Source organism: Rhizoctonia solani, chromosome 4 (genome assembly GCF_016906535.1).
Source record: "Rhizoctonia solani chromosome 4, complete sequence".
Taxonomy (NCBI): domain Eukaryota; kingdom Fungi; phylum Basidiomycota; class Agaricomycetes; order Cantharellales; family Ceratobasidiaceae; genus Rhizoctonia; species Rhizoctonia solani.
Genome location: NC_057373.1, coordinates 2,524,240 through 2,546,277, shown reverse-complemented (window position 1 = coordinate 2,546,277; position 22,038 = coordinate 2,524,240). Strand labels below are relative to the sequence as shown.

Here is a 22,038-nt window from a genome sequence, read left to right as displayed (position 1 = left end):
CACGCGTGAGTACACTGTATTTGTCAGCTAGGCCACTATTATTTCCATCATAATTCGAACGAGTCCACAGGATTGTTTTGAATTCTGCTTCTGTGTTACGATTGACCACAACCACTACTTGATCTGGTTGGCAGAGGAAAATGCTAGCCTCCGGTTGACTGCAACATCGGTTGTTATCCGTCTGATTGTAACCCAATGGCTCAGCGTCACAACAATACTTTGTCTTGTCAATTTGCGCAACTATCCATTGTGCGCGTCAAAAAGAAAACAAGGTTTTTATGTTTTGTCTTCAGCCTGCTTAAGCGAAAAACTCAATTTATGTGTTTTTCACTTTGGATACAGCTTCTTCTAGTCTGGAACATGGGACAACTCAGATGGACATTGCCATAGCATGAAATATTAGTATCTTTGTTCTTTGCTCTCGTCGCCGTTCCACGTGTAACAGTGAGAGGCCCTTTGAACCTCTTTTGGGTCAAGAGTGTATTCTCTCAGGGTCCTTATTTGGCTTCTCTTCAGGGTTTTTGGCCTGGACGCTGCTGTCGACCACTATTCAGTCTCGTCACCCCCCGCCGAGCGGGCCTACTGTACCTCGCATTGTCCAAGGCGCCCACCGGTATCCTTTATTGAGTAATTTGCGCCCTTCTTCGCAAAACGAATACCGCCTAGTGTATAAAACGTCCCCAACTACGCCAGCTCTATTCCTCAATCTCCTCGAATCCTTCTTCTCACAACTACTCTTTTCACCACTAATCAACAATGTCTTACTTGCAGCCCATGCCCTATCTGGTATGTGAGCAACGTTTTGGTGACCATACTTAGCCTGAAACTGAAATCGTGCATATACTTAGAAAGGAGACAAGGTTTTCGCAAAATATTTGAGCGCGGAACCTCAGACATATCAGCAAGTACGTTGGGTAGCTGGTAAGTCTATCCAATCTGCTTCCCAGCTCTCTCTCTCTTTTGGAGCTCCTTAGCGATGATATTTGGGTGGCTAACGCCGTGGGATCAAATGTAGGGACGGTTGTTGATATGAAGGAGGTCAACGGGCACTGGATGTATTCTGTGAAGCTCAAGGATGGTGTAAGTGTATTCCCCCATTCACACGACCAACACGACCTGACCTCTTCATGTGTTGGTAGAGCATCATGCCCAACGTGTCCGAACGTTACAAGTGTAGTACGTCAAGTTTGGCATAACCTTAAGCACTTTCTGACATTCGTTTGGCAGTTATGCATAAGACACCCGATAATTACCATGCACTAGTGTGCTCTGGTTTCACCAATCTCGACCCATGAACTGTTAGCGCGGGCTATTTACGCTTTCACGTCCATAAAATGATGCTTTAAACCTCCGTTCTACATACATTGTACACTTTTTATTTCACGTTGAACATATCTTTCTTGTATCATTCGCTTTCTACAAATGTTATACTGTAGGGTTTTGGTTTATGTCTTTGGTGTCAGATTATGGCGGATTCTTTTCAGTGTCGATCACTATCAAATTGAACGCCCAAACAATCAATCCTAATCAATTCACGCCATAATCACCCAACAGTGCACGGGATAGATGTCTAAACATTAGTTATATGTTAGGTTTGTCTATAGCTTCTCAGCAAAAGTTCTAAAAATCACATGTCTCTTCCGAATAGGATCGAACTATTGACCTTCTGATGCTACTGATTACGTTATAGCAGCTGGCGCTGACGTATGTAACAGTCAGACGCGCCACCGATTGCGCCACGGAAGACTATCCCATTGAGGGGTTTCGCGCTTTGTGAAACTTGAAAATCGAGTTTTGTATAGCTACTTTACTGATCCGCCGCCTCAGCCTTACACTTGCCCTGATAGTTGTTACTCATGGCTTCGAATACTTTTAACATCCTCCGCCGTTCTCTCGCATTCAATTCACACCCACTACGACTGTATCCAATAGCTCAGCCTAGAGTTCCATGTTCTATAGCCCCGCCTATCAGGATCGCCCAGTTATTCACTAAGTCATCATTGCGCACATCTGGCCCGACAAACCATACATCCATATTGGCGTTCGCACGCGGGTTAAGAAGCGCGTTTGAGAGAACTCCTATCCGACGCGTTGTCCGCCCGCCTCGATCTCCGTTTGGTGGAGGAGATGGCAACGGTTTTCTCGGCCAGTTGAAGAGACGCATTGACCGCATGAATCCCGATCATATTTTCTATGCTATACTTGGTGTAAATGGATTGGTATTCCTAATGTGGGGATGGGCACAGGAAAATTTAGTAAGTGCGTTCGTCGTGTTAAGTTATATCTCTTAAATGACAGCGACTCTAGCAAAAGTTCCGTGATCCCGAACCTCTTCGGTTTATGTTCAAGCATTTCACTACTTCCTGGAATAATGTCCTTGAAGGCAGAATGTAAGCGGGCACATTAGGTTTACTAGCCATCCGAGGGTGATACTTTGCCAGTTGGACGCTTTTGACAGCCTGTTTCTCTCACGAAATGACTGGGCATTTGTTGGTCAACGGAATGTCATTCTGGTAGGCTCAGTTCATGCCATTCGAAAATCGAACTTATAACATTTCACAGGTTCATGGCGCCACCGGTTATGCAGATTCTAGGCAATTCTGCTTTCCTTGCGTTATACCTTGGGGGTGGAATAGCCTCCAGCGCATTTTCGTTGGTATGGAATGCAGTTGTCCAACATAGAGGAGGAAATGCGCATGGCGCATCTGGCGCTATTTATAGGTAGAGTTGGCTATTACCTTGCGCCAAACCTATGCCTAATCATCAAATAGCGTCATATCACTCTTTGCTTGCTTATTCCCAAGTACAACATTCCTTCTCTTCTTTATCGTACCAGTCCCAGCATGGTTATGTGTTAGTGGTATATTTGCTTGGGATCTTTACGGATCCTTCCGCCGTCGAGGAGGAATGACCGATAGTGCAGGACATGTTGGAGGAGTACTAGCGGGGGTCGCTTACTTCCTGAGGATGCGCGGGAAACTAGGTTTGAGGAGATAAACACAGTTCACTTGGTTTTGAGCACATATTAAGACCCCGTACTGCTTAGTAATTGAAATATGAATCTTAGAATGACATGGGCATGGCGACATACATCAAGTCAAAAAGTCCTATGGATTAGTGGCAGGGATATTCGTATATATGCGTGATGCGTACTGTGTCAATGCCAAGGCGACTGCGGTAGAATAAAGTGGAACGGAGTATGCGGCTGTGCAACTGCGTAAACAGACGAAGATGGATACATATGACGAATGCGGTGACGTGACTGCGGGTGCCCCATCGCATATAAACAGTTTGACCCTCGGAACCGTCTGTATAACCTACCCCTACGAGAACCATGTTCCACAAACTTCAAGCTAAGGTAACTTCTTAACACCAGGCTGATGTTAATATTTGGCGTACTAACTCCATTTTGAAGGCTCAGGCTGCTCTTGCAAGCGCAACACATCGAAACGATCACAACGACCAGGCTGAAGCCCAAGCAGATCCAACCCAACCAACCCAACAGTCGGGTGGGCGCCACCATGCTATCGACAATATCACGCATACCTTGAAGCAACTGCATACGCAGTACTCGTAAGTATACTATGGATTCAAAGCTCGAGTCTTTGATCTTACTATCGTCTCCAGTCCACAGGTGCGACCTGATGCCCGCCAATTACAATTACTCATCACTAGCCAGAAGGGCCTTTCTGTGAGTCAAGCATTTTGATTACCCATGAGCCATTCTGATCAGCCGTTTGAAGCTCGATTATGAGGCAGTTTCGCGCGAATCCAAGGGTCACTCTAAAGAACTTTACCTTTGGGGCCAAGATCAAGTAGACGACGTTAAAGATGGTAGGGCACATTATGAACTCCCAGATAGCGTAGTTATTTAACTCTGGTTCCAGTCTCGGATCGTATCGCCTACCTCAATTTTGCACATGGTTCACTTGCGGCTGACCTTGCCAAATCGCTCGACTCTTCACGTGCATCGTACAAGTCCCTGCGAGATGCCGAAACTACCTTGCATCCACGTCGTGTTGCACGAGCTGGTATGAGGGCCGAGATCGACAAGATCAGGCAAGCCGGAGCTACCAGTAAAGCCCCTTCCAACGGTGCCGAGCGTATTGCCGAACTCGAGGCTCAGTTGAGCAAGGCCGAGCAAGATGATGCCCCCCAAGAGCGTGAAGTCGGACTCCTCAAGCGCCGCGCCTTGGTCGAGTGCGAACGTAAGAAGTGGGCTGCCTTCAGGGAATACGCTGCCAAACTCGAGCTACTCTCCGATGCAGCCGAGGCATTGTTGGACGAGCTTCCTGACCATGAGCCAACTGGCGCTTATGCTGGAGCTCAGAACACTGCTCGTATTCGTTCTCAACTCCAAAACACACTTGATTCCTACCAACCTGCCCAAGGGAGGACAAATAAATTCAAGGCCCCGCATGCACCCCTTGGTGTTGGTGCTGGGGCCGACACTCGCAGTTTCGGTGAAACACACAAGGAGGAGCTTAACAGTATTCCACCAACCACTGCACCCACACCTCAAACTGGCCCGGGAGCATTGGCCGAACAGCGGTTTGGGTCACAAAGCTCGAATCAACACCTTGATCCCGCGTCTGCGGCTATTTCTCAGCCTGGAGGAGATGCAGTCACTGGTAGCAGCACCACTGCAACTGCAGGCCACGCTCCATCGCAACCTGCCCCTATTAACCCAACTTCGTTGAATCATGCGCCCGCCTCTCTTCCTAATCACTCGCCCTCTGTATCGTCGCCCCTCCGTGATGCAACCGCCACCCAAGATACTGTCCAGACACCCTTGACCACTGGCCCGGCCGCTACCGGCGTACCGATTCCTGCTGCCCAGCACGATGTCACGGTCGCTGAGACCGGGGTGCCTTTGGCTGCCGGTGCCGCAGGGCCGGGCCCTAAGAGTGGGAGCCTTAGCCGCGACAGTGTGCCAACGACCGATCCTCCTGCAGGCCCTCCACAGACTGGCCCGGCTCCTCCATTAAATAACGAGGACGAACTTCCTGGGTTTGCTGGTGCAACTAGGCACGAATCTGCCGAAGAAGAGAAGGCGCGGCTTGCCAGGGAAGAGCGCGAGCGTTTGCTTCACACAGGGGCCCCATCGGCCGCTCATCCAACTGCAGAGGAAGAGAAGGCACGCTTAGAGCGGGAGGAAAGGGATCGCCTCCTTCGTGGGCAAGCCCAAGACCAAGGCGAGAATGCGGGAGATGGCAAGACTGTCCCGCCTCCTTATGCTGATTTCTAATTTGTTCTTTAAGATGTGAATACCCATATTTGTAGAAATAATGTAAATCGAACTGTTAATCGTAGAACTCACAGAGAAAGGGCCTAGAGAGAGAAATAGCCGGATAATATAAACACACTATATTCACAACAATAAAAGACAAGAACATCCCAATCATACTGGTCTCACACGATCAGATAACCCATTTTTTCCCTTTCGAGCCCTTCTTCTCACTATCCTTGTGGCTCGCAAACTCGACTTCGGTAGCCAGTGGGCCTCCGATCTTTGCCGATTCATGGAACCCGAGGACCTCAGTTTTGAAGTGCCGTCCAATGTGTTCAATCCGTTGTTTAATCGCTTCCTCGGTTTCATACTGGTTGGAGGGGGTTCCTCCCAGGCCAGGGGCAAGGCGCGTCCAGATGGATACTCGGTAGAATTGAGGTCGAGAAGAAACGATTACTCCCGTGATCAAGGAGGTTGGAGGGGGAGTGGTCGAATTTGGGTCAGCGGCTTTGGAGAGGGCAGGGTCGAAAGTTTCGCCAATCGCGGCGAGCATCTAACCCGAGTTTATTAGCAAGACAAAGTACCGGATCTCGCCAAAGGTAGATTCTTACTGTGTAGAGCCACATTTCGTCAATCCGAGCACGGTTCTTATCCTTAGGGAGTTGCACACTCCATTTTCCACCATCTTTATTGGCTGCATCTTCCCATGCCGGCAAGATATCATCCTATAGATAACAGTTGGCTACGCGTGTATAAGTAGTCGCATGTGTATCGACGTACCTTGAACAGGTAATAGTTGGCTTTGGGAGGCAATTTAGACGGTGCGATGATGTTATTATAAAGCCTAAAGTGAGAATGCTAAGCGCGGTAGCTAGGCAAAACAGGTGAACAGATATACCCCCAAAACTCTTCGACAGAATCAAACTTGATGAGACGTTTAATATCGTCCATCCAGCTGAGAGCGCCTGGAGTCGGTGGGACCCCACCCGGGGTTGGGGGCACTGAGGTCGCTGGGGTCTGAGGGAGGGTTTTGCCCTTGGTGTTTGGAGAATCAAACCAAAGGGTCCATGCAGAGTAGAGGGGATGCTACAGACCGGATTCGTATCAAATGCGATTGAGTATGAGCAGTGAAGATGTCTTACCTTGACGTTGAAAGTTTGGGGGTCTGAAAAGACAGTGCGCATTTCATCAAATTTAGCGGGGTCGAGGACGACGTCTTGGCCCTCCTCGATCTCACCAGCTTCTAGCTGAGAGGTCTGCTCAATGGCTGCTTTGAGGGCGGCCTGAGACGCGGCTTGGGCAGCAGGAGGAAGGGTCGAGGACATGCTGGGCTCACAGGCGCTAGTGGTGTATATCCCAATAGGCAAAGATTTCAGACTGAGTGTCGAGAATTTCTAGTTTATATCTCTAATATGCGGGCCAGCTGCGTTAGAGACTCGTACAATAAGTGACGGGCAACCAATAGGTGCAAAGGGCGGGACTGGAGAAACAAGTGACGATTGTGATGGAAAGAGTTGATCAAGTAAATTGCACTTGACTAATCAAGCCTCCATTCCGACTATATCACGTGCACTCCCCCTGGCTCCCAAGCTCCTTCCTCGATCATGGCTGTGAATGTACCTGTGCTTGGCCGACTTTCTCTGTACGTTACTTTTTGGCTTCATATAAACCCAACTAATCAACTATACAAGTCGAGAATATACTGCACTTGTTCTCGGATTCTGTTTTGTCTCATTTGAAACACTTATTCGAATACTGACGCTTGCCCTCCCAACGTCGGTTCTGGCATGGTTCGTAAATACTTGTATGCCTCTTGCCAAGAATGACCAGAATCGGGCCCTCAGGTTTTATGAAAAGTCGCGTGAGATATTCATTGCTCACTATGGGAGTGGCTCCAGCTCTCGGGAGAGTTCCCCAGATCGAGACTCCAAGCGCCCTACGAGCGAAGAAGAGAGAAGAGCTGAGAAAATTCGCGAGGCCGAGGACTTTGAAGAGCTTTGTCAAATTTGGGGTTATACAAGTGAAAGCCATGTCGTGCAAACTAAGGACGGATACATGCTTGGTCTTCACCGGTTGCCCAATGCTCAGAACGAAAGATCACTTCACCCGGGCGCTCGTACTAGAAAACCTGTTGTATACCTGCATCACGGTAAGTTTAGATGTTTTCTTGCTCCAAGCTCGTTGAATATGACGTCGTTACCAGGTTTACTTATGAACTCTGGTGAGTGGTCGTTGTCATGTGAAAGTCGCGTATTACTAAGCAGAGTTTACAGAGGTGTGGGTTTGTCTCACCGATAGAGAGCGCTGTCTTCCATTTATTCTGGCCGATGCAGGTTACGACGTGTGGCTTGGTATATTATGCAACTATTTTCGTGCCTTATTTTCACTTATGCCACATTAACTCAACTCAGGAAACAACCGTGGTAACAAGTACAGCAAAAAGTCTATACACTCCATTCCGAGCGAAGCCAAGTTTTGGAATTATTCGATCGATGAATTTTGCCTTTTTGATATTCCAGACTCGATCGAGTATATTCTCAACTTGACCAAGAGCAAGTCATTGAGTTATGTGGGCTTCAGGTGTGTACGGTGGATGGTATATCGTTGCTCCCAGCTGAAATGCATTGGGAGCTAGCCAGGGTACCGCTCAGGCGTTCGCTGCGCTCAGCATCCACCCGGCTCTAAATGAGAAAATTGACATCTTTATCGCTTTAGCTCCTGCCATGTCACCTCCTGGTACGTCAATTCTCCGATATACACGGATCCCTGGCACATGACTTCTGTGATATAGGATTGCACCAGCCGATCGTTGATGGGCTAATGAAGGCATCCCCGACCTTGATGTACCTCTTCTTTGGACGAAAGTCCATTTTGCCGTCAACAGTGTTTTGGCAGAGTATCCTGTGTGAGTTTCAGCTTCTCGGCCCGTATTTCCACCCAGGTTCATCATTGTTTGTAGATCCCCCAATTTTCATCAAGGTAATCGATACAGCTCTGACCACACTCTTCAACTGGCGCGGAGCAAACATATCTGCTTCTCAAAAGATCGCAGCATATGCGCATCTCTATTCGTACACATCTACCAAGTCTGTGGTCCATTGGTTCCAGATTATGCGTAACGCTGGGTTCCAAATGTAAGTCATTCTTTTTTCAGGGCCGCAAAAGCTCACAGGAGGATAAACAGGTACGATGATGAAGTCCAGTCACCGGTTAGTTTCCTTGGGAAGAAATTCTATCAGCCGGCCAAGGTAACAATCCTGTTTTCGGCATACATCTTATAACTGACTCGCCACTCAACGGTAGTTTCCGACTAGAAACATCGTTACCCCAATATTTTTGCTCTATGGTGAAACCGATAGCTTGGTAGACATAGATGTGATGTTAGCTGAACTCCCGAAACATACAACCTGCCGGGGCGTGAGTAAACTCCCGCGCGGATTTACGGTCTTGTGAATAACACCCGCTCCTTAGGTTCCTAATCATGAACACCTGGACATGCTTTGGGGCCAGGAAGTGGACGAGCTAGTTATACCACACGTGCGGTTGTTTCTTGCATTCATAGTTGACTGTTTACTTAATTCGACTGTCAGGTTCTACAAGCATTGAAGGATGCTCACACCAAGAAAGGAGAGACTCTTCGCTCGGGTGACGGTGCCGAACCCGATAACATTTAAGCTCATGGCTGTTGGATTTGAATGATTTGTATATTTAATAATAGTAGGGAGAATATATAATGTAATATATAGGATGGCAATCGTTCACTGAGAAACTCAAGTCCAACTACGGTGTTGGTAATACGGGCGTGGGTACAGACGTGGGGATTGATGTGGCCGTGGCCGTGGGTGTGGAGGTACTCGATTTTGCCCCCATTCTCCCCATTATCGTGGTATACATCCTTTGGTGCTGCTGTTGTATATGGCTGATCCATGGCTCAATCCGCGCCCGAGTCGATTCGGCTTCGGCCAATTGTGGGACAGTAATTGGGGTGTCCCTGTCATAAGGAAATACCGCAATTTGGTGGTCTGACTGTGATTTGTGGCGGGTTCTTTACTACTTATGAGTTCAGTGTTAAAAGCTAGGAGAAGTACTACTTACTCGCACAGTTTACAGACAAGCTTCTTCTGCGCAGCTGAAGTGTCGCTACCGTTGGATGCACCATCCGCTGGTTCAATTTTGTAAGTAGTAGTTACAAGACGAACGTGGGCGTGTAATATATGATCCCGAGGCAGTGGTTCTGTTCCTCCGCTTGTCAAGGTCCTTTGTCTCTTTCGCTGGGGCGAGTCTTGTGGTTGAGTAGAGGACGCATGGTTTGTGGGGGTTCCCACCAACTGGAGTGTATTTCCAGGTTGGGTGGATGGAGGTCGTTGTTGAGGGGTGACTGATTGAGGTTGTATCGTTGGGGTAGCGCTCGAACTCTGTCTGGCTACCCTGGCAGCTTCAGTACGTTCGATATCCATCTCAATTTCCCCGTCAATGGGTGATTCTTGAGGGGCATTGGTATCAGTGCTTGGACGAGTTTCAGACATTGTAGGCTGTGGTATCGTTGGCGAAGTCTATGACAATCTATTATCAGATTCCATTCGGGTAATTGTAAAAAAAAACATGTATACGCACACCGATGCGAAGGTCCCTTATTGTTGTCAGAGTTGCTTCTAACATGGCGTTTCGCGAGGTACAGGTCTGAGCCGCGTTAAGAACTAGAATAGGTAAGTTTGGAGATTGATATGCAAGTTATAATAGCTCACCAGTATTGAATTCACTACGTAGCGCCTTGAAGTGTGCGAATATCTGGATTTTCTCTGATGATTAGATCACGGCAGTCGCCCGCGAACGAACACTCGCCTGCAATTTTTGTTGGGAACCAATCTATTCAGTTAAAAGAAAAAAAATTGAGCACATCCTTTCCAGGCATGAGGAGTCATGTAGTACATCGGTGACGTACCTCTCCCGAAATGACGCTTGTGTTTGGGCCCGTCAGCGTCTCCACAAGTTGGTTGGTAGCTGCTGTTAAATCCTGGTCTGATAGCCCAAGTATCATAGCTAAACGTCTCTCCAACGTCTGAGCCCGTGGTGAAGATTGATTCAATGATTCTATTTTGATGACCGGGCTATCCGAATGTTGTGAAGCAATAGCGGCAGAAGTAGCCATCTGAAGCCTCCTGGTTAGTTCGTTAATTTGTTGATTTGCACCATTGAGCGCCGATTCCAGTGCTTGGACCTAAATTGACACATGGCACCTCAGCAACATTACACTCAAATAGGCGGAGCAGCCACTTACCCTAGGATGGTGAACCGCCTGTTCAGACGATGCTCTCCCATCTGCGGCGACAAGTCTAGATTCAAGTAGCCGCAGTTGCTCTCTTGCGCCATGTAACTTTTGGTTTGCAGCCCTTAGTTCATCCTGTGTTTGTTGGAGCTGAAGAGCCTGATTAGCACTTCGCTCGACAGCCATTTGGAGGTCTTTGGATACTTGTGCGTGCGCGGAGCGAGCATTCACAAGTTCGTTTTGGATGTCTCCAATAGCTTCAATTTGGGAAATTGCTTGAGTAAGTGCATTGTGGTTGTACATCATGACACTTCTGAGCGAAGACGCGACGGCTGGTACGATGGCGGCGGAAGGAGAGCCAACAGAGCGACGGGATGCCATGTTGTGAAGCGCATGTCCAGGATTTCCATTCATGTTCCAGTTATTTATTATAGCTTCCAGGAGACCGAGTCGCGGAAAACACCAGAGATTGTGTGCAGTAGCCAGGGAGCACTGCAGCTGTTTGACCTAATTTCTCCAGGAACGAGGAGTGTGACCAAGCGATTGCGAATATGATGGGGCTGGAAGAGAGCACGACCCAAAAGCCGCGGTCGCGCGGTTAAGAGATCTTGTAATTTATCTTGGATTCGATAAGCAACGCCTAACAAGCGCCGACTTCAAAAGACGGCCACCTGCACATAAATGTGGAGGTATCACATAGGCGGCACAAGGACTCTCATTTCATACACGGCCTGTATCCACGATATGCGCAGATTATTTGCGCCATCAAAATACAAAATCACCCAAACATTTCATCGAGACTACAATGTATTATTCTTTGGGAGAGACACATTCTCCAGTGTAGTGTTTAGCGAGTTGAGTCAGGCCAAAGGTGGATCCTAGCGGCGCATCTATAACTCAGTATCTAATACATTGGTTAGATGTCTTGGACTTGCTTGTTGTTGCGACTACGCCGGACCAGTGGATCGGACGGAGGCGGCAAACATTGTCAGTCGGTGAGTCCGTGTGCTAGGGGTACGTACGAGATGTCTTGATATGTTTAGCGGTGCAGCTCCACTCAAGCAGATAGCTCAATCTGTCCAAGTGCCTGTGATTCATGTTCCCGAGGATAGGGATGAATTCTCCCACTGGATAGTCAGTAACACTCTCAGTTTTCTCGACAATGATCAATTAACTAAAATACAGCCGCCCGAACCTTTTAACGAATCCTCGAACAAAAATATCTTAGTGACAGCTTCGTTTGGCAGGCGTATTCCAAGCAGCTGTTTGGATATCTTTCACCGCGGCAGAAAGCTTAACGTTCACCCTTCACTGTTACCCAAGTACCGTGGCGCAGCTCCTATTCAGCATGCACTCCTAGATGGAGTTGATACCACGGGCGTTAGTGTAATTGAGATGGAAGACGGAAAGGATTTGATTTCGGAGATATCTGGGGCCAGAGAACTATGGTGAGTGGTGTATTTGAGCACACCGTCAAGTGGTACCAAATTCATATAAGTTAGGATATACCTATGGGCTCCACTTACATGTCTCTGGAACCAAAATTAGCGAAAATGGGCGGCCAACTATTGGTTGAAATTTTGCGCAAAGCTAAATCAGATTCTGTAAGCATTTGCCCAATATCCCCGATTTCTTTGTTGATAGGTGCATTAGCTGTTTACTGCCTATTCTCAAGATCACTCGCGGGCCACAAAGGCGAGGCTAATTAGGGCAGAGCAGAGTGAGATTGATTGGAAGGCGTGGAATGCCGAGCGCATAGAGCGCACACACCGTGCAATCGGTCACCAGGTATGTTGCAAGGCGATTCTTGTGCATACACCCAGTAAACCGGTCTGTAGCGCCCAGTTTTTACCTATATACCAGACAAGCACACTTCTCGATTGCAATTACTGGAGATGCGCACAGCTGCCGAGAGCGACACAAAGGTTGAACTGAACGTACCTGGTAAAGCCTTGTTTTACCCCTCGGATAACACTTTACGAATAGGCTGCGCCGAGGGAACTCAGTTGATTGTTTCAAAATTAAAAACAGAAAACAAGAGCGCACTAAAGGCGAAGGAATGGTGGAATGGTGTCCCGCCCATATGGCTTCAGAATGGGTTCCTACAATTGGGTTCGCCTTGTAGTACAAATACTCCCGATAAGGGCTGATATATATCCAGATCCTATCGTCTTTTAGCGTTGAATAGATAAAACGAATCAAGTTCCGTATGTTAACCCCACATGAAGAAGCAACGTGGCTGTGCGGTGTGCCGTCAAGCGCGGTCGCGCGTCACGCTCCTTGGCTGAACTTCCCGGCTACGACTAGCGACTAGATTATCTACGTGGTCAACCTAGAGCCAACCACTTCACAATGGTTCTTTTCCCAAGTCTGCAGAACTCAAACTCGGAGGCCAACTTGGGATACATTATTGGCCCTCAATGGTTACATCTTCCTATTTTGGCACTTCCTGGCCTTGGAACGGCTGTACTTTGGGCTTCAATGATGTCTCATGCCACTCCTACTTTATTATCTCTCGGCATGTCTAAAAGTACATTATCACTTGTTTTTCTCGCTGGGCCCCTTTCGGGAATTATCATGCAACCATTAATAGGTACGTATCACTTTTTTTGTTCAACAGGGTTACGATTTACATCAAGGCAACCAGGTGCGCTTGCCGATGCTTCGACTTCAAAATATGGGCGAAGAAGGCCGTTCATGATGGGAGGATGTCTAGTATGTGTACCTGCGATGCTTGGGCTGGGATTTGCACGAGGGATTGGCGAGGCACTATGGCCTTCACATGTGAGCCTGCTTTTCCTGCTGCTTATCATCGTCTTGACAAAAATCTGAAACAGGCCCAAGGAATCGCCATATTAATATCGGTTCTATCGATCATATGTATAGACTTTGCTGTGAACGCTGGTACGTTTGCTATAATAAATCAACCGCTGCACACATAGTTACGTCGCAGTATCATAACAGTCATGTCCGCCGATCGGGCCTTGATTGTCGACATGTTGCCGCCTCATGAACAAAACTCTGGGTACGCTGGTAGTCGAAACCCTTTGTACTGAGACTTATTTATCGCTTTCTTAGCAACGCCTGGGCTAGCCGCACCTCGGGGCTTGGTCAAGTATTAGGTTTCTTCATGTACGTCGGTGCATTGAAATGTAATCGATGAGATATAACTGACATGCTCGGATAGCGGTAACCTCGACCTACCATACATGTTCGGGAGCAATTCGAGCCAGATCGGGCTACTCAGTGTGATTGCTGGTCTGTTGCTCTTAGGAACACATGTTATTACTGCAGTTTTTGTCCAAGAGGCCGTACATCAGCCACGGTCAGTATATTCTTGCACTTGACAGATGCAGTACTAAATGGTTCCAGCCCAGGAGATGCAACTGACCTAAAACAGATGTTACGAAATATGTGGGATACCGTTCTCAAACTACCAGCCACCATTCGCAGCATCGTGAGCCCAAAGCCTAGAATTTGACCGACCCAAACACTGACTCTGTAACACAGTGCTTCATCCAATTCTTGTACGCCCCCTCCTAACCGCATACAACCCATTTAACCAAACAAACACATCCAGTTCGTGGCTCGGCTGGCTACCAGTTATGCTCTTTGCGACTGAATACATTGGCGACATATACGTCCGCGACGCACTCGAGCACGGAGACTCACGTGGGCCGTCTAGCGAGGCGCTCCAAGAGGAAGGCACCCGCGCCGGATCCCGAGCCTTGTTTCACGGAGCGCTCTTGACGCTCTTTGCATCAATCATGCTCCCCCTGTTCGTCGTTAGCCGAAGCGAAGCAGACCACCAGAGTATTGGAGGGATCATATGGGAGCTTTCGAAGCGACTGCCTCTTGAGATGCAGCAGGCTTTGCACAGGTGGCGAGAGACCAAGTTTGATTTGGCCAAGACTTGGGCGGTATCGCACATGGTGTTTGGTGTGTTGCTCTTGAGCACACTGTGAGTTTTTGTAATTTCACATTCGAGTTTCTTGTGACTTATTTTGTATAGGCTCGTACGAGGTCCCGGATTCGCATCGTTCATATTCGTCCTGATTGGACTCTGCTCAGCCGTGAGCGCATGGGCACCCTATGCACTGGTATACCCTCTCTCTCCCTTCCCTCGAAAGCTTATATACTCACATTGACGCACAACCCCCAGCTAGGAGAAGCCATCGCGGCCGAACAACAAGGCGGTCATATCCACGGAGGGGCGAGCCAAGCGGATCTAGACGTATCCCTCGTGTTGCTCAACGACACCGAAGACTGGGAAAACGCACAGCGTTTACCCGAGGCACCAGCTCCAGAACAAGGACCACAGCAGGCGGGCGTCATCCTGGTAAGTTCACTCTCTGTGTTCGAGTATGGGTTAAACAGAGAGAGGGACTGACTCGGAGTGGACAGGGTATACATAACATATTTGTGGTCATCCCTCAGTTTGTTATCATCGGCGTATCGTCTGCGATCTTTGCCTTGCTCGATACCAAACAACTCTTGCACCCTGGTGGGTCGGATGCGTCTGATACTCTATCACCCGGAAAGCAAGCAGAAAGCATAGGCGTCGTTTTCAGGTGAGTGACGTGTACTTGTTTCTAGCTGATACGTGCCTAACCCTTGGACGGAACGGAACAGGATCGGGGGGATTTGTTCGGGCGTTGCTGCGTTCCTCACGCTTCGGCTGGCAAGATCGCTCAGCAAAAAGTACTCATTATGATACCGCACTCCATCCTTGTCCCGGTCGATTTATTCCCTAATGCCATAGACATTTTATAATTTATCGCGCATTTTGGTCTCACAAACCGGTTTCCTTGGCCAATGAGCCTCATGATCTTGGTGATCTAAGCCCTCGCCCATCATTCAACACACACTCCTTGATGGAAAATGGATAAGATATACAATTCACGACGCAGGCCCTTACATGCATACACACGCGGGGATAGACTAGTACAACATCATACATACACACGCGCACGGGAGGTACGACGGAGAAACGGATAACAGTCTTCCAGTGCGGGAAGGGAGGGGGTAACTTTTGCTTTGGGGTTTTATTGCACGAGCAGGGTGTCCGTATGCTGATGATTGGATGAGAGAGAAAAATGAGAAAAGAAACACAATAGGGGCATAGAGCTAGAATGTCGAGCGGGGCATAGGGAGCAAAACGGGTAAAATGGGATGCTGTGGAGAAAGAAAAAAAAAGATCGAGTCGAGGAAGTCCAGCAACCAGACAAGAGTCCGCCGGTCGATCCAGTCCTCGGAAAAGCTTGCCTAGCAAGAAGGAAAGAAAGAAAACCTAGTGCATCGAATCGAATCGAACAGAGGCCATCGCGCGGGTGATTTCGTCCGTCCCACCGGGGGGCATCGTCTGGCGGGGCAAAACCTTGGGCAGCCCGTTGATATTATTTCCGTTGACTGGGGCGGGTCCATTAACAGACGGGAACGAAGGGATCGTAGCGCTCGTGGGGCTCGAAGGTGTCGTCGAGTAGTCGGTCGGAGAAGCCGAACGGATCGTTCGTTGATCGTATGGATCGAGGATACCTGGCGCGCGACCGAAGTGAGCGAAGTGAGGTCCAGACTTTGGGCCCTGTGCATGGGAAATACCCGAGTCAGAATCCCCCCCACTGCCGTTTGAATTGTACTGAATAAGATGCGTACCTATTCTGAAGAGACCGTGGCTTGGAAATACGCTCCTTCAGCTTGCTCTCCAGAAGCGAGTCAGAGCCGCGCTTGACAGAATCTTCCATCGCGCGAGAATGCGTCAAGGAAAACCCAGGGCGCTATAGAATTATCGGTTAGTGAGTCACACAACCGTGACAACGTCCAGACTCACGTAATTCATGGGGGGACTCCACATGTCGGCCGTGAGCGGCGGTCCAGAGACCGTGAAATTGCGCCCAAAGCCGATATCATCGGCCTCGTCGTGCTCGGGTAGGTTGTACACGTACGACGGGTTATTGAACAAGGCCTTGACGTCAGGGGTAGAGCTCGCCAAACGGATACGACGCTCGTATCCATCGCCCGTGCGGGGAAACTCGACCAAGTCTGGTTACACCAGTGTTAGACAAATAAGCATTCATGATCAAGAGAGGAGCACCAAACGTACCCGAACTAGCGGAAACGGTGCTCGCAGCAGATGCGGTCGGCGCCGTAGTTGAGAGCAGCTTGCTTCCGAAATGTGGGAACGCATCGGTAATGTACGAGTCTGCTCGCTTGCCCATGGTCGAGGGGTAGACCTCGATGCCAGCGCTGACCAAAAACGCCTCGAGCTGCTCGCGCGCCGTGGCCAAAAAGTCGCTGTTGCTCCTCTGACATCTAAACTTGAAGCTCGGGCGCTCTCCAGAACCGCTCGCCGGAATTTGGGGGACAATGACGACTTGGTAATCACGCTTGCAGGTTTCGGAAAACGAGAGGTAATCGGTAGATTGGACGATTGAAGCAAGCTCCGAGTGAGGTGGGACGACCATGTCGGCTTCAAACGGAACGTGATCCTAATAATTTCCCGAGTTAGCTATCGATGGCGGGACCAAAGACCGGTGATCTTACCAAGAGCATTGCAGAGGCGACGTGGACTTGACTTTCGGGTCCAAAAATGGCGACGGCATCCGAGGCAGATTCCTTGTCTGGGAAACGAACCTTGGAGTTGGTCTTGGTCTCAATGTCCTTGATAAAGATGCTTTTTTCGCCCAGCAGGGTGCGGTGGTAGCGGCGCGGAATCGAGACGGTCTCGATTACGTAGTCCTTGTCCTAAATTCCAAGTTAGTACATGGCCATGACCGCATACACTCAGGTCTTGCCTTGGGGTGGACGAGCTCCATGACGGCTTGCTTGAGATTGTCAAGGTTGATGGCATTCTTGGCCGGGGTACGGGCAATGACATTGTCCTCATTGTCGCCGTAACCGCCCAGAGCCGCAAACTCTTCGGCATTAGAAAACTTGACGTACACACCATACTTTTTCATGATACGCTGAATGCTGCGCCCGCCAACACCGATAATGCGCTTGTGGTAAGTCTCGGGGACATGGAACGAAATCTCGGCGGGGAGCTCTTCTTGAAGCAAAACCAAGCCCGAAATGACGCTGGCATCATTGCCCGAGAGATCCATGAGGAAATTGAATTCATTAAAGGTCTCAAACTTGATCTTGACATTGGCCATTTGCATAATCTTGTTGATCTTGCCGTTCTTCTTGCCGCTGATAAAATCTCGATGCTCGTTTGCAAGTTCGATCTGGAAACGAATTTCATGCCGAAAGGTCTGGTGACGTGGATGACGCATGAGAGGTGGGATCGTCGCAACAAGAGGGTGTACTTGCCTGAATGACGTCCAACTCGAGGACCATGATCACAGCGCCACGGACCTCGTGCTCGAGACCGTGCATCTCGAAGCAATTGCTCTTGAAGACGACCTCTGCGCCCGACTGGCCGGCAATGCGCTTCAAAACTCCGGGCATGCTTGCGGGATTGAGGGTAGCCACTGGCATGAGGACATTGTAGTGCACGGGCAAAAGCCAAAAAGACGCCACATAGAATTGGCAAGCCTTGGGAAATGGATTAGCATGGGCTGAGAGAAAGATGAAATGAGGCGCTCACCAATTGCATGACGGCACGACATGTACGCTGAATATTCACGCGATGATCGCCAAATACGCTGACCAAACTGGCCTGACTACCGACGGGAGGAAGATTGATGAATGTGCCATTGTCAGCCATGATGGACTTGAGCTCGTCGAGACGCTCGAGGAGCATCCAATCGAGTTTGCGAGGCAAGACGGCGGTATCACGGGAAATGAGAGATTTGCCCTGGGGGAACTTGGATGTGAAACAAATCATGGGATTACTCAGGGGTACGTACCTTGAGAGCGGCGACTTGGACAAGCATGTCTTTTGCGCGTTGAACGCCGAAAAACTCGCCGGTAATCCAAATGGTGTTGAGATGGGATTTGGCAGGACCTGCAGAGGGGACCATGTGGACATTGAGACCGACGAGAGCGCTGGGAAAGTAGATATTCGTTGCGGTTTCTTCCTGGATGGTCTGTATGACTGAGCGCTTGCGGCCGGCGATGATGGGATGAAGCTTGTGGTCAATGTCGCAACTGTCGGCATGGAGGCCGCTGAGCTCATCGATCATGACCAAGAGACGGAGACGGGCAACGGCAACGGCCTCGCGGGTGCCGGTGACGACGAGCTCGCACATGCGCTCTGGCTCGAGACCGCTCCATGCCTGTGAGTTGATGCCGTCGGGAACGGGAACGGAATTGAGTGTGGCAGAGGCATTGACAACGGCAATGTGGGCCAGAGTCTGACCGGCAATGTCGTCCAGTCGCCGGCGGACATCGGCCTTGAGGGCAGGAGAGGACGTGGGAGAGTCGAGTATCTCGTGTCGAGCGACCTTGATCGCCGCGCGCACCTGGACCGGACACTCGCTGGAGACGATGAGCAAAAATTACGAAATAGAAAGGAAAATAGAAAAACGGATAAATGTGTCTCACCGAATGATGTGCCCCCTGGCAGCCATGACCTGTGCATAGGCGCCGGAGAGGTGGAAGTTCCAGGCGCGGGCATCGTCGGCACGGGTGTACGTGACGAGACAGCCGTGCTGCTGCATGGCATCGATGCAGACGGCCTGGACAGCGTCGGGCATGATCTCTGCGACATGGGAGCTGGCACGGACCGGGCGGCGGACCGGGGAATAGGCCGTCTGGGGCGTGCGCAGCTCAGGCGTAAAGTCAATCGAGGACGCCGGCGAGTAGGATGCGCTCGGCCCAGTACGAGGATGGGTAAACGACGTCGTATAGATATCCATGGTATAACCAGTCGTCGTTCGGGTATGCAGCAGTGACAACCAGCTTTTTATTCAAGGGTATATGTCTCACTCGTCTACTTAAACAGCGGGACTAATTCGAGGGTGTCTCCTCTTCCTCCGATCCCCACCCAATTATAACCACCATCCGTGACCATTTCAAACTCCTTTTCCAAAGAACAAACGTCACACAGTAATGTAACCGTCATCGCTCAGCGCACCGCCACGGTCCAGCCCACCCTCCCCCTTATTCTACCGCAAATCTCAGCAGATCCCCCTCGTTCGGGTCCTGGCCATTGTAATTAGCCTCCAGTCCAAACACTCCCCGACACCCTTACCCAACTTGACGCATCAACGTCAAACAGCTTGCCGTAGCAGCTCCCCGGCACCGAGAAATGCGTGTACGGCGACTCGGCCTGCAGTTTCGCTCCGCACCGAAAACAAAAGTGCACCGAGCACCGAGCACACCTACGCGAATCAGCTTTCCCGATTCCAAGCACCCAATACGCGACTCACGTCATATGATTGCATCCTGTTCAATTCCGTTATTTTAGTCCGTCTTCTGCAGTTGCGCCCCCAATCCTCACCTTCACTCTTTTCCACCCGAGTCTCGCACCGCGGACACGCCGTCGTCCGTTCCTTTAACCACGCCTCATTTTCCTTCTCGTCTCGATACTCCTGCGCCATTCTTTCCAGCACCTTGCGCCCGTACTGCCCCTCCAGCGCCCGTCGTCGAGGATCTCCCTCGGGTAACGATACGTACGCCTCCACAAACTCTCGCGTCTGAGTAATCGCGCAGCGCGAAACCGGTCCGTGCCTGTTTACTCCCCAAATCATCAACCATGCATATACCCACCGCATATACTCTTCTCAATACCTACCATGTCCTCTTGCAAGCTACGCAAAACGCAAACCCGCACGCATCGCATGTTCGGAGCCGGGACCACCCGGTCTCGTCATTGACCGCCGCCTGCGGTCGCGGGACCGGCGCTTGACACATCCGTACCGGACAGGGCACAGAATGAGGGTCTGTCCATTCATTAATGAGTAGACGAAACCTTGCCCGGTTCAACACTTTTTTTTTTTAAGAACACACCTTTTTCAGCAGCATGCTTGATCCTCAGCCACTTCCACCTCGCAACTTGTTCATCGGTCAACACTCGACGAACAACATCCTCTCCAACGTCCCCCACATCACTCTTGGCCTTGACGCACTCGACTCCCGGACAAGCGACCTTGGTCACATCACCTTCCGACACACACATCCCCCAAAACTCCTTCAAACACCCTAAACAAAACACATGTGCGTTGGGACAGTCGAGCTGGATACACTTTGACCCGCGCTGCGTCGAGAGACAGATCCCGCACGTATACGCCTGCGCCGAAAACCGAGCCTGCTTCGCCGTCGCTTGGTGCGTGATGAGGTGCGAAAGCAGTATTTTCGGAGACGGGTGCGCGAGATCCCGTGTGGATTCGAGAAACGCCCCGGACCGAACGTCTTCGACCCATTGCCACAGTATACCTCCTTCCCCCTCCTCTCGAGTCCACATCTCGCCCAGCCGAATCGCGAGTTTTCGTACGAGGGCAGGGGAGAGCCATGCGTGTCTTGCTGAGATATTCTGAATAACGGGTTTCGTGCGTGGATAACTCGGTGGGAGGACGGCCGTAATCAGAAGCGGAGGGAGATGCGTCAGTGTCGTCTCGATGGTCGAATCGGGCGAATGAGCGGCGGGTGCGTGGCTTGGACCTGCTCCCGGGGACGACGTATCCGTTGCAACGCTCGATACGAGTTCGAATTTTCGTTCATGTTCAAGTTCGATCGAGATGTCTAGTTTGATTTCTTTCCCGGCAGGAGTAGGGCTGTACGTTAGTATATCGGGATACACAGCCTATAGATTAAGAACGGCCACATATTTTTTGCAAAGTCCCAGTTACATTTTCAGGTGGCAAAACGAAAGATCCGTGTGTCAATCTATCGCCACAAACGTTCCCAACAACCCGCCACTTACCGTCAAAGCCTCAATCTCTTCGTCTTGTAGCTGCTCAAACTCAGACATATTAAAATCGCAATAACCTTATTGGTCAAGTCAAAAGTGTAAGAGCAAGCAGTCAAGAACAGAAACCCAAAGATGTAAGATAGATCCCTAAATGTGCAGACCCCGATTGCTCAGCAGGTCGACGTACGCACGCACAAGTCATCATCGAAAGACGCGCAATTTCGATCACATTCCATATTTGAAATTCGGTACTTGTGGGCGCGAGGGGGGTGGAGGTGGAAAGGCTGAGAGAACAACGGAACTGGCCGGTGTGAACAGAATGAAATGGGCCAAGGGGGGAGAGGTTTGTGCGGAGCCTTTACTCATGCATGGTACTGTATTGAGATTTGCTGACTTGGCGCATGGCCAAATGGTTTAATTTGGACTTTTTGGGGAGGTGCCGTGCTTGGGTGTCACGTTCCATTCAAACAGCGACAGAGTTTGAGTTTACTGTGTCTGGATGTTTCTCGTTGCTGTAGGGTAAAACATTAAGGGAGTGGGCGTAGATTTATGGAGTCCTGTGAGCTGGTTGCGCTTGAAGGTTTGAAACAGTATGGAAGGCTGAGGCTGGAAGAGTAATCAAGGAGTTGAGTAAGGTTATGTCCGATAGTTTATTATACCTAAGCATACTATTTAGTCCATCAGTCAAACTGTACACTTCTTCCAGCACTGAGTAAGAGACGGATTAAAACTCGCCACGAACCTATCCCG

The 22,038-nt window shown here is 49.8% G+C and overlaps 10 protein-coding genes and 1 non-coding gene across 11 annotated transcripts; 6 read left to right on the top strand and 5 right to left on the bottom strand.

The window, feature by feature from the left end:
* Positions 1 to 756: 756 nt before the first annotated feature.
* Positions 757 to 1,295, top strand: RhiXN_00842 (uncharacterized protein; the record flags this gene model as incomplete). The annotated part of the gene is made up of 5 exons (XM_043320661.1): positions 757 to 786; positions 849 to 905; positions 967 to 1,080; positions 1,140 to 1,176; positions 1,228 to 1,295. 5 exons carry the CDS (start codon positions 757 to 759, stop codon positions 1,293 to 1,295), a joined length of 306 nt encoding a protein of 101 aa, XP_043179673.1.
* Positions 1,296 to 1,635: 340 nt separating this feature from the next.
* RhiXN_12368 lies at positions 1,636 to 1,746 on the bottom strand. Its single transcript has one exon. It is a non-coding gene; the product is annotated as a tRNA-Asn (tRNA).
* A 110-nt stretch (positions 1,747 to 1,856) lies between these two features.
* Positions 1,857 to 2,997, top strand: RhiXN_00841 (rhomboid family protein; the record flags this gene model as incomplete). The annotated part of the gene is made up of 5 exons (XM_043320660.1): positions 1,857 to 2,255; positions 2,308 to 2,390; positions 2,442 to 2,513; positions 2,563 to 2,721; positions 2,772 to 2,997. 5 exons carry the CDS (start codon positions 1,857 to 1,859, stop codon positions 2,995 to 2,997), a joined length of 939 nt encoding a protein of 312 aa, XP_043179672.1.
* A 337-nt stretch (positions 2,998 to 3,334) lies between these two features.
* Positions 3,335 to 5,248, top strand: RhiXN_00840 (sphingolipid long chain base-responsive protein LSP1; the record flags this gene model as incomplete). Its single annotated transcript, XM_043320659.1, has 5 exons — positions 3,335 to 3,358; positions 3,416 to 3,573; positions 3,628 to 3,691; positions 3,744 to 3,834; positions 3,888 to 5,248. 5 exons carry the CDS (start codon positions 3,335 to 3,337, stop codon positions 5,246 to 5,248), a joined length of 1,698 nt encoding a protein of 565 aa, XP_043179671.1.
* Positions 5,249 to 5,420: 172 nt separating this feature from the next.
* RhiXN_00839 (eukaryotic translation initiation factor 4E type 2) lies at positions 5,421 to 6,555 on the bottom strand (the record flags this gene model as incomplete). The annotated part of the gene is made up of 5 exons (XM_043320658.1): positions 5,421 to 5,783; positions 5,842 to 5,955; positions 6,011 to 6,074; positions 6,129 to 6,316; positions 6,373 to 6,555. The coding sequence occupies 5 exons, from the start codon at positions 6,553 to 6,555 to the stop codon at positions 5,421 to 5,423; spliced, it is 912 nt and encodes a 303-aa protein (XP_043179670.1).
* Positions 6,556 to 6,834: 279 nt separating this feature from the next.
* On the top strand, positions 6,835 to 8,904 carry RhiXN_00838 (alpha/beta hydrolase family protein; the record flags this gene model as incomplete). The annotated part of the gene is made up of 13 exons (XM_043320657.1): positions 6,835 to 6,872; positions 6,922 to 7,020; positions 7,075 to 7,379; positions 7,434 to 7,451; positions 7,504 to 7,581; positions 7,642 to 7,810; positions 7,866 to 7,966; positions 8,022 to 8,135; positions 8,190 to 8,364; positions 8,415 to 8,478; positions 8,534 to 8,647; positions 8,702 to 8,767; positions 8,821 to 8,904. 13 exons carry the CDS (start codon positions 6,835 to 6,837, stop codon positions 8,902 to 8,904), a joined length of 1,425 nt encoding a protein of 474 aa, XP_043179669.1.
* A 106-nt stretch (positions 8,905 to 9,010) lies between these two features.
* Positions 9,011 to 10,877, bottom strand: RhiXN_00837 (uncharacterized protein; the record flags this gene model as incomplete). The annotated part of the gene is made up of 7 exons (XM_043320656.1): positions 9,011 to 9,275; positions 9,326 to 9,783; positions 9,845 to 9,927; positions 9,976 to 10,018; positions 10,067 to 10,096; positions 10,173 to 10,448; positions 10,509 to 10,877. The coding sequence occupies 7 exons, from the start codon at positions 10,875 to 10,877 to the stop codon at positions 9,011 to 9,013; spliced, it is 1,524 nt and encodes a 507-aa protein (XP_043179668.1).
* Positions 10,878 to 11,240: 363 nt separating this feature from the next.
* RhiXN_00836 (methionyl-tRNA formyltransferase) lies at positions 11,241 to 12,674 on the top strand (the record flags this gene model as incomplete). Its single annotated transcript, XM_043320655.1, has 9 exons — positions 11,241 to 11,367; positions 11,417 to 11,491; positions 11,548 to 11,630; positions 11,682 to 11,876; positions 11,936 to 11,944; positions 11,999 to 12,100; positions 12,150 to 12,284; positions 12,335 to 12,608; positions 12,658 to 12,674. 9 exons carry the CDS (start codon positions 11,241 to 11,243, stop codon positions 12,672 to 12,674), a joined length of 1,017 nt encoding a protein of 338 aa, XP_043179667.1.
* A 174-nt stretch (positions 12,675 to 12,848) lies between these two features.
* RhiXN_00835 (MFS/sugar transport protein) lies at positions 12,849 to 15,210 on the top strand (the record flags this gene model as incomplete). Its single annotated transcript, XM_043320654.1, has 13 exons — positions 12,849 to 13,089; positions 13,144 to 13,280; positions 13,334 to 13,400; positions 13,461 to 13,521; positions 13,575 to 13,628; positions 13,684 to 13,821; positions 13,869 to 13,953; positions 14,007 to 14,023; positions 14,077 to 14,457; positions 14,509 to 14,596; positions 14,659 to 14,835; positions 14,901 to 15,067; positions 15,129 to 15,210. 13 exons carry the CDS (start codon positions 12,849 to 12,851, stop codon positions 15,208 to 15,210), a joined length of 1,695 nt encoding a protein of 564 aa, XP_043179666.1.
* A 576-nt stretch (positions 15,211 to 15,786) lies between these two features.
* Positions 15,787 to 19,294, bottom strand: RhiXN_00834 (meiotically up-regulated protein; the record flags this gene model as incomplete). Its single annotated transcript, XM_043320653.1, has 10 exons — positions 15,787 to 16,114; positions 16,149 to 16,270; positions 16,324 to 16,535; positions 16,597 to 16,981; positions 17,037 to 17,237; positions 17,312 to 17,719; positions 17,850 to 18,029; positions 18,082 to 18,291; positions 18,344 to 18,914; positions 18,981 to 19,294. The coding sequence occupies 10 exons, from the start codon at positions 19,292 to 19,294 to the stop codon at positions 15,787 to 15,789; spliced, it is 2,931 nt and encodes a 976-aa protein (XP_043179665.1).
* Positions 19,295 to 19,538: 244 nt separating this feature from the next.
* Positions 19,539 to 21,348, bottom strand: RhiXN_00833 (E3 ubiquitin-protein ligase RNF14; the record flags this gene model as incomplete). The annotated part of the gene is made up of 7 exons (XM_043320652.1): positions 19,539 to 19,580; positions 19,630 to 19,759; positions 19,808 to 19,823; positions 19,879 to 20,108; positions 20,173 to 20,320; positions 20,388 to 21,180; positions 21,301 to 21,348. 7 exons carry the CDS (start codon positions 21,346 to 21,348, stop codon positions 19,539 to 19,541), a joined length of 1,407 nt encoding a protein of 468 aa, XP_043179664.1.
* Positions 21,349 to 22,038: the final 690 nt, after the last annotated feature.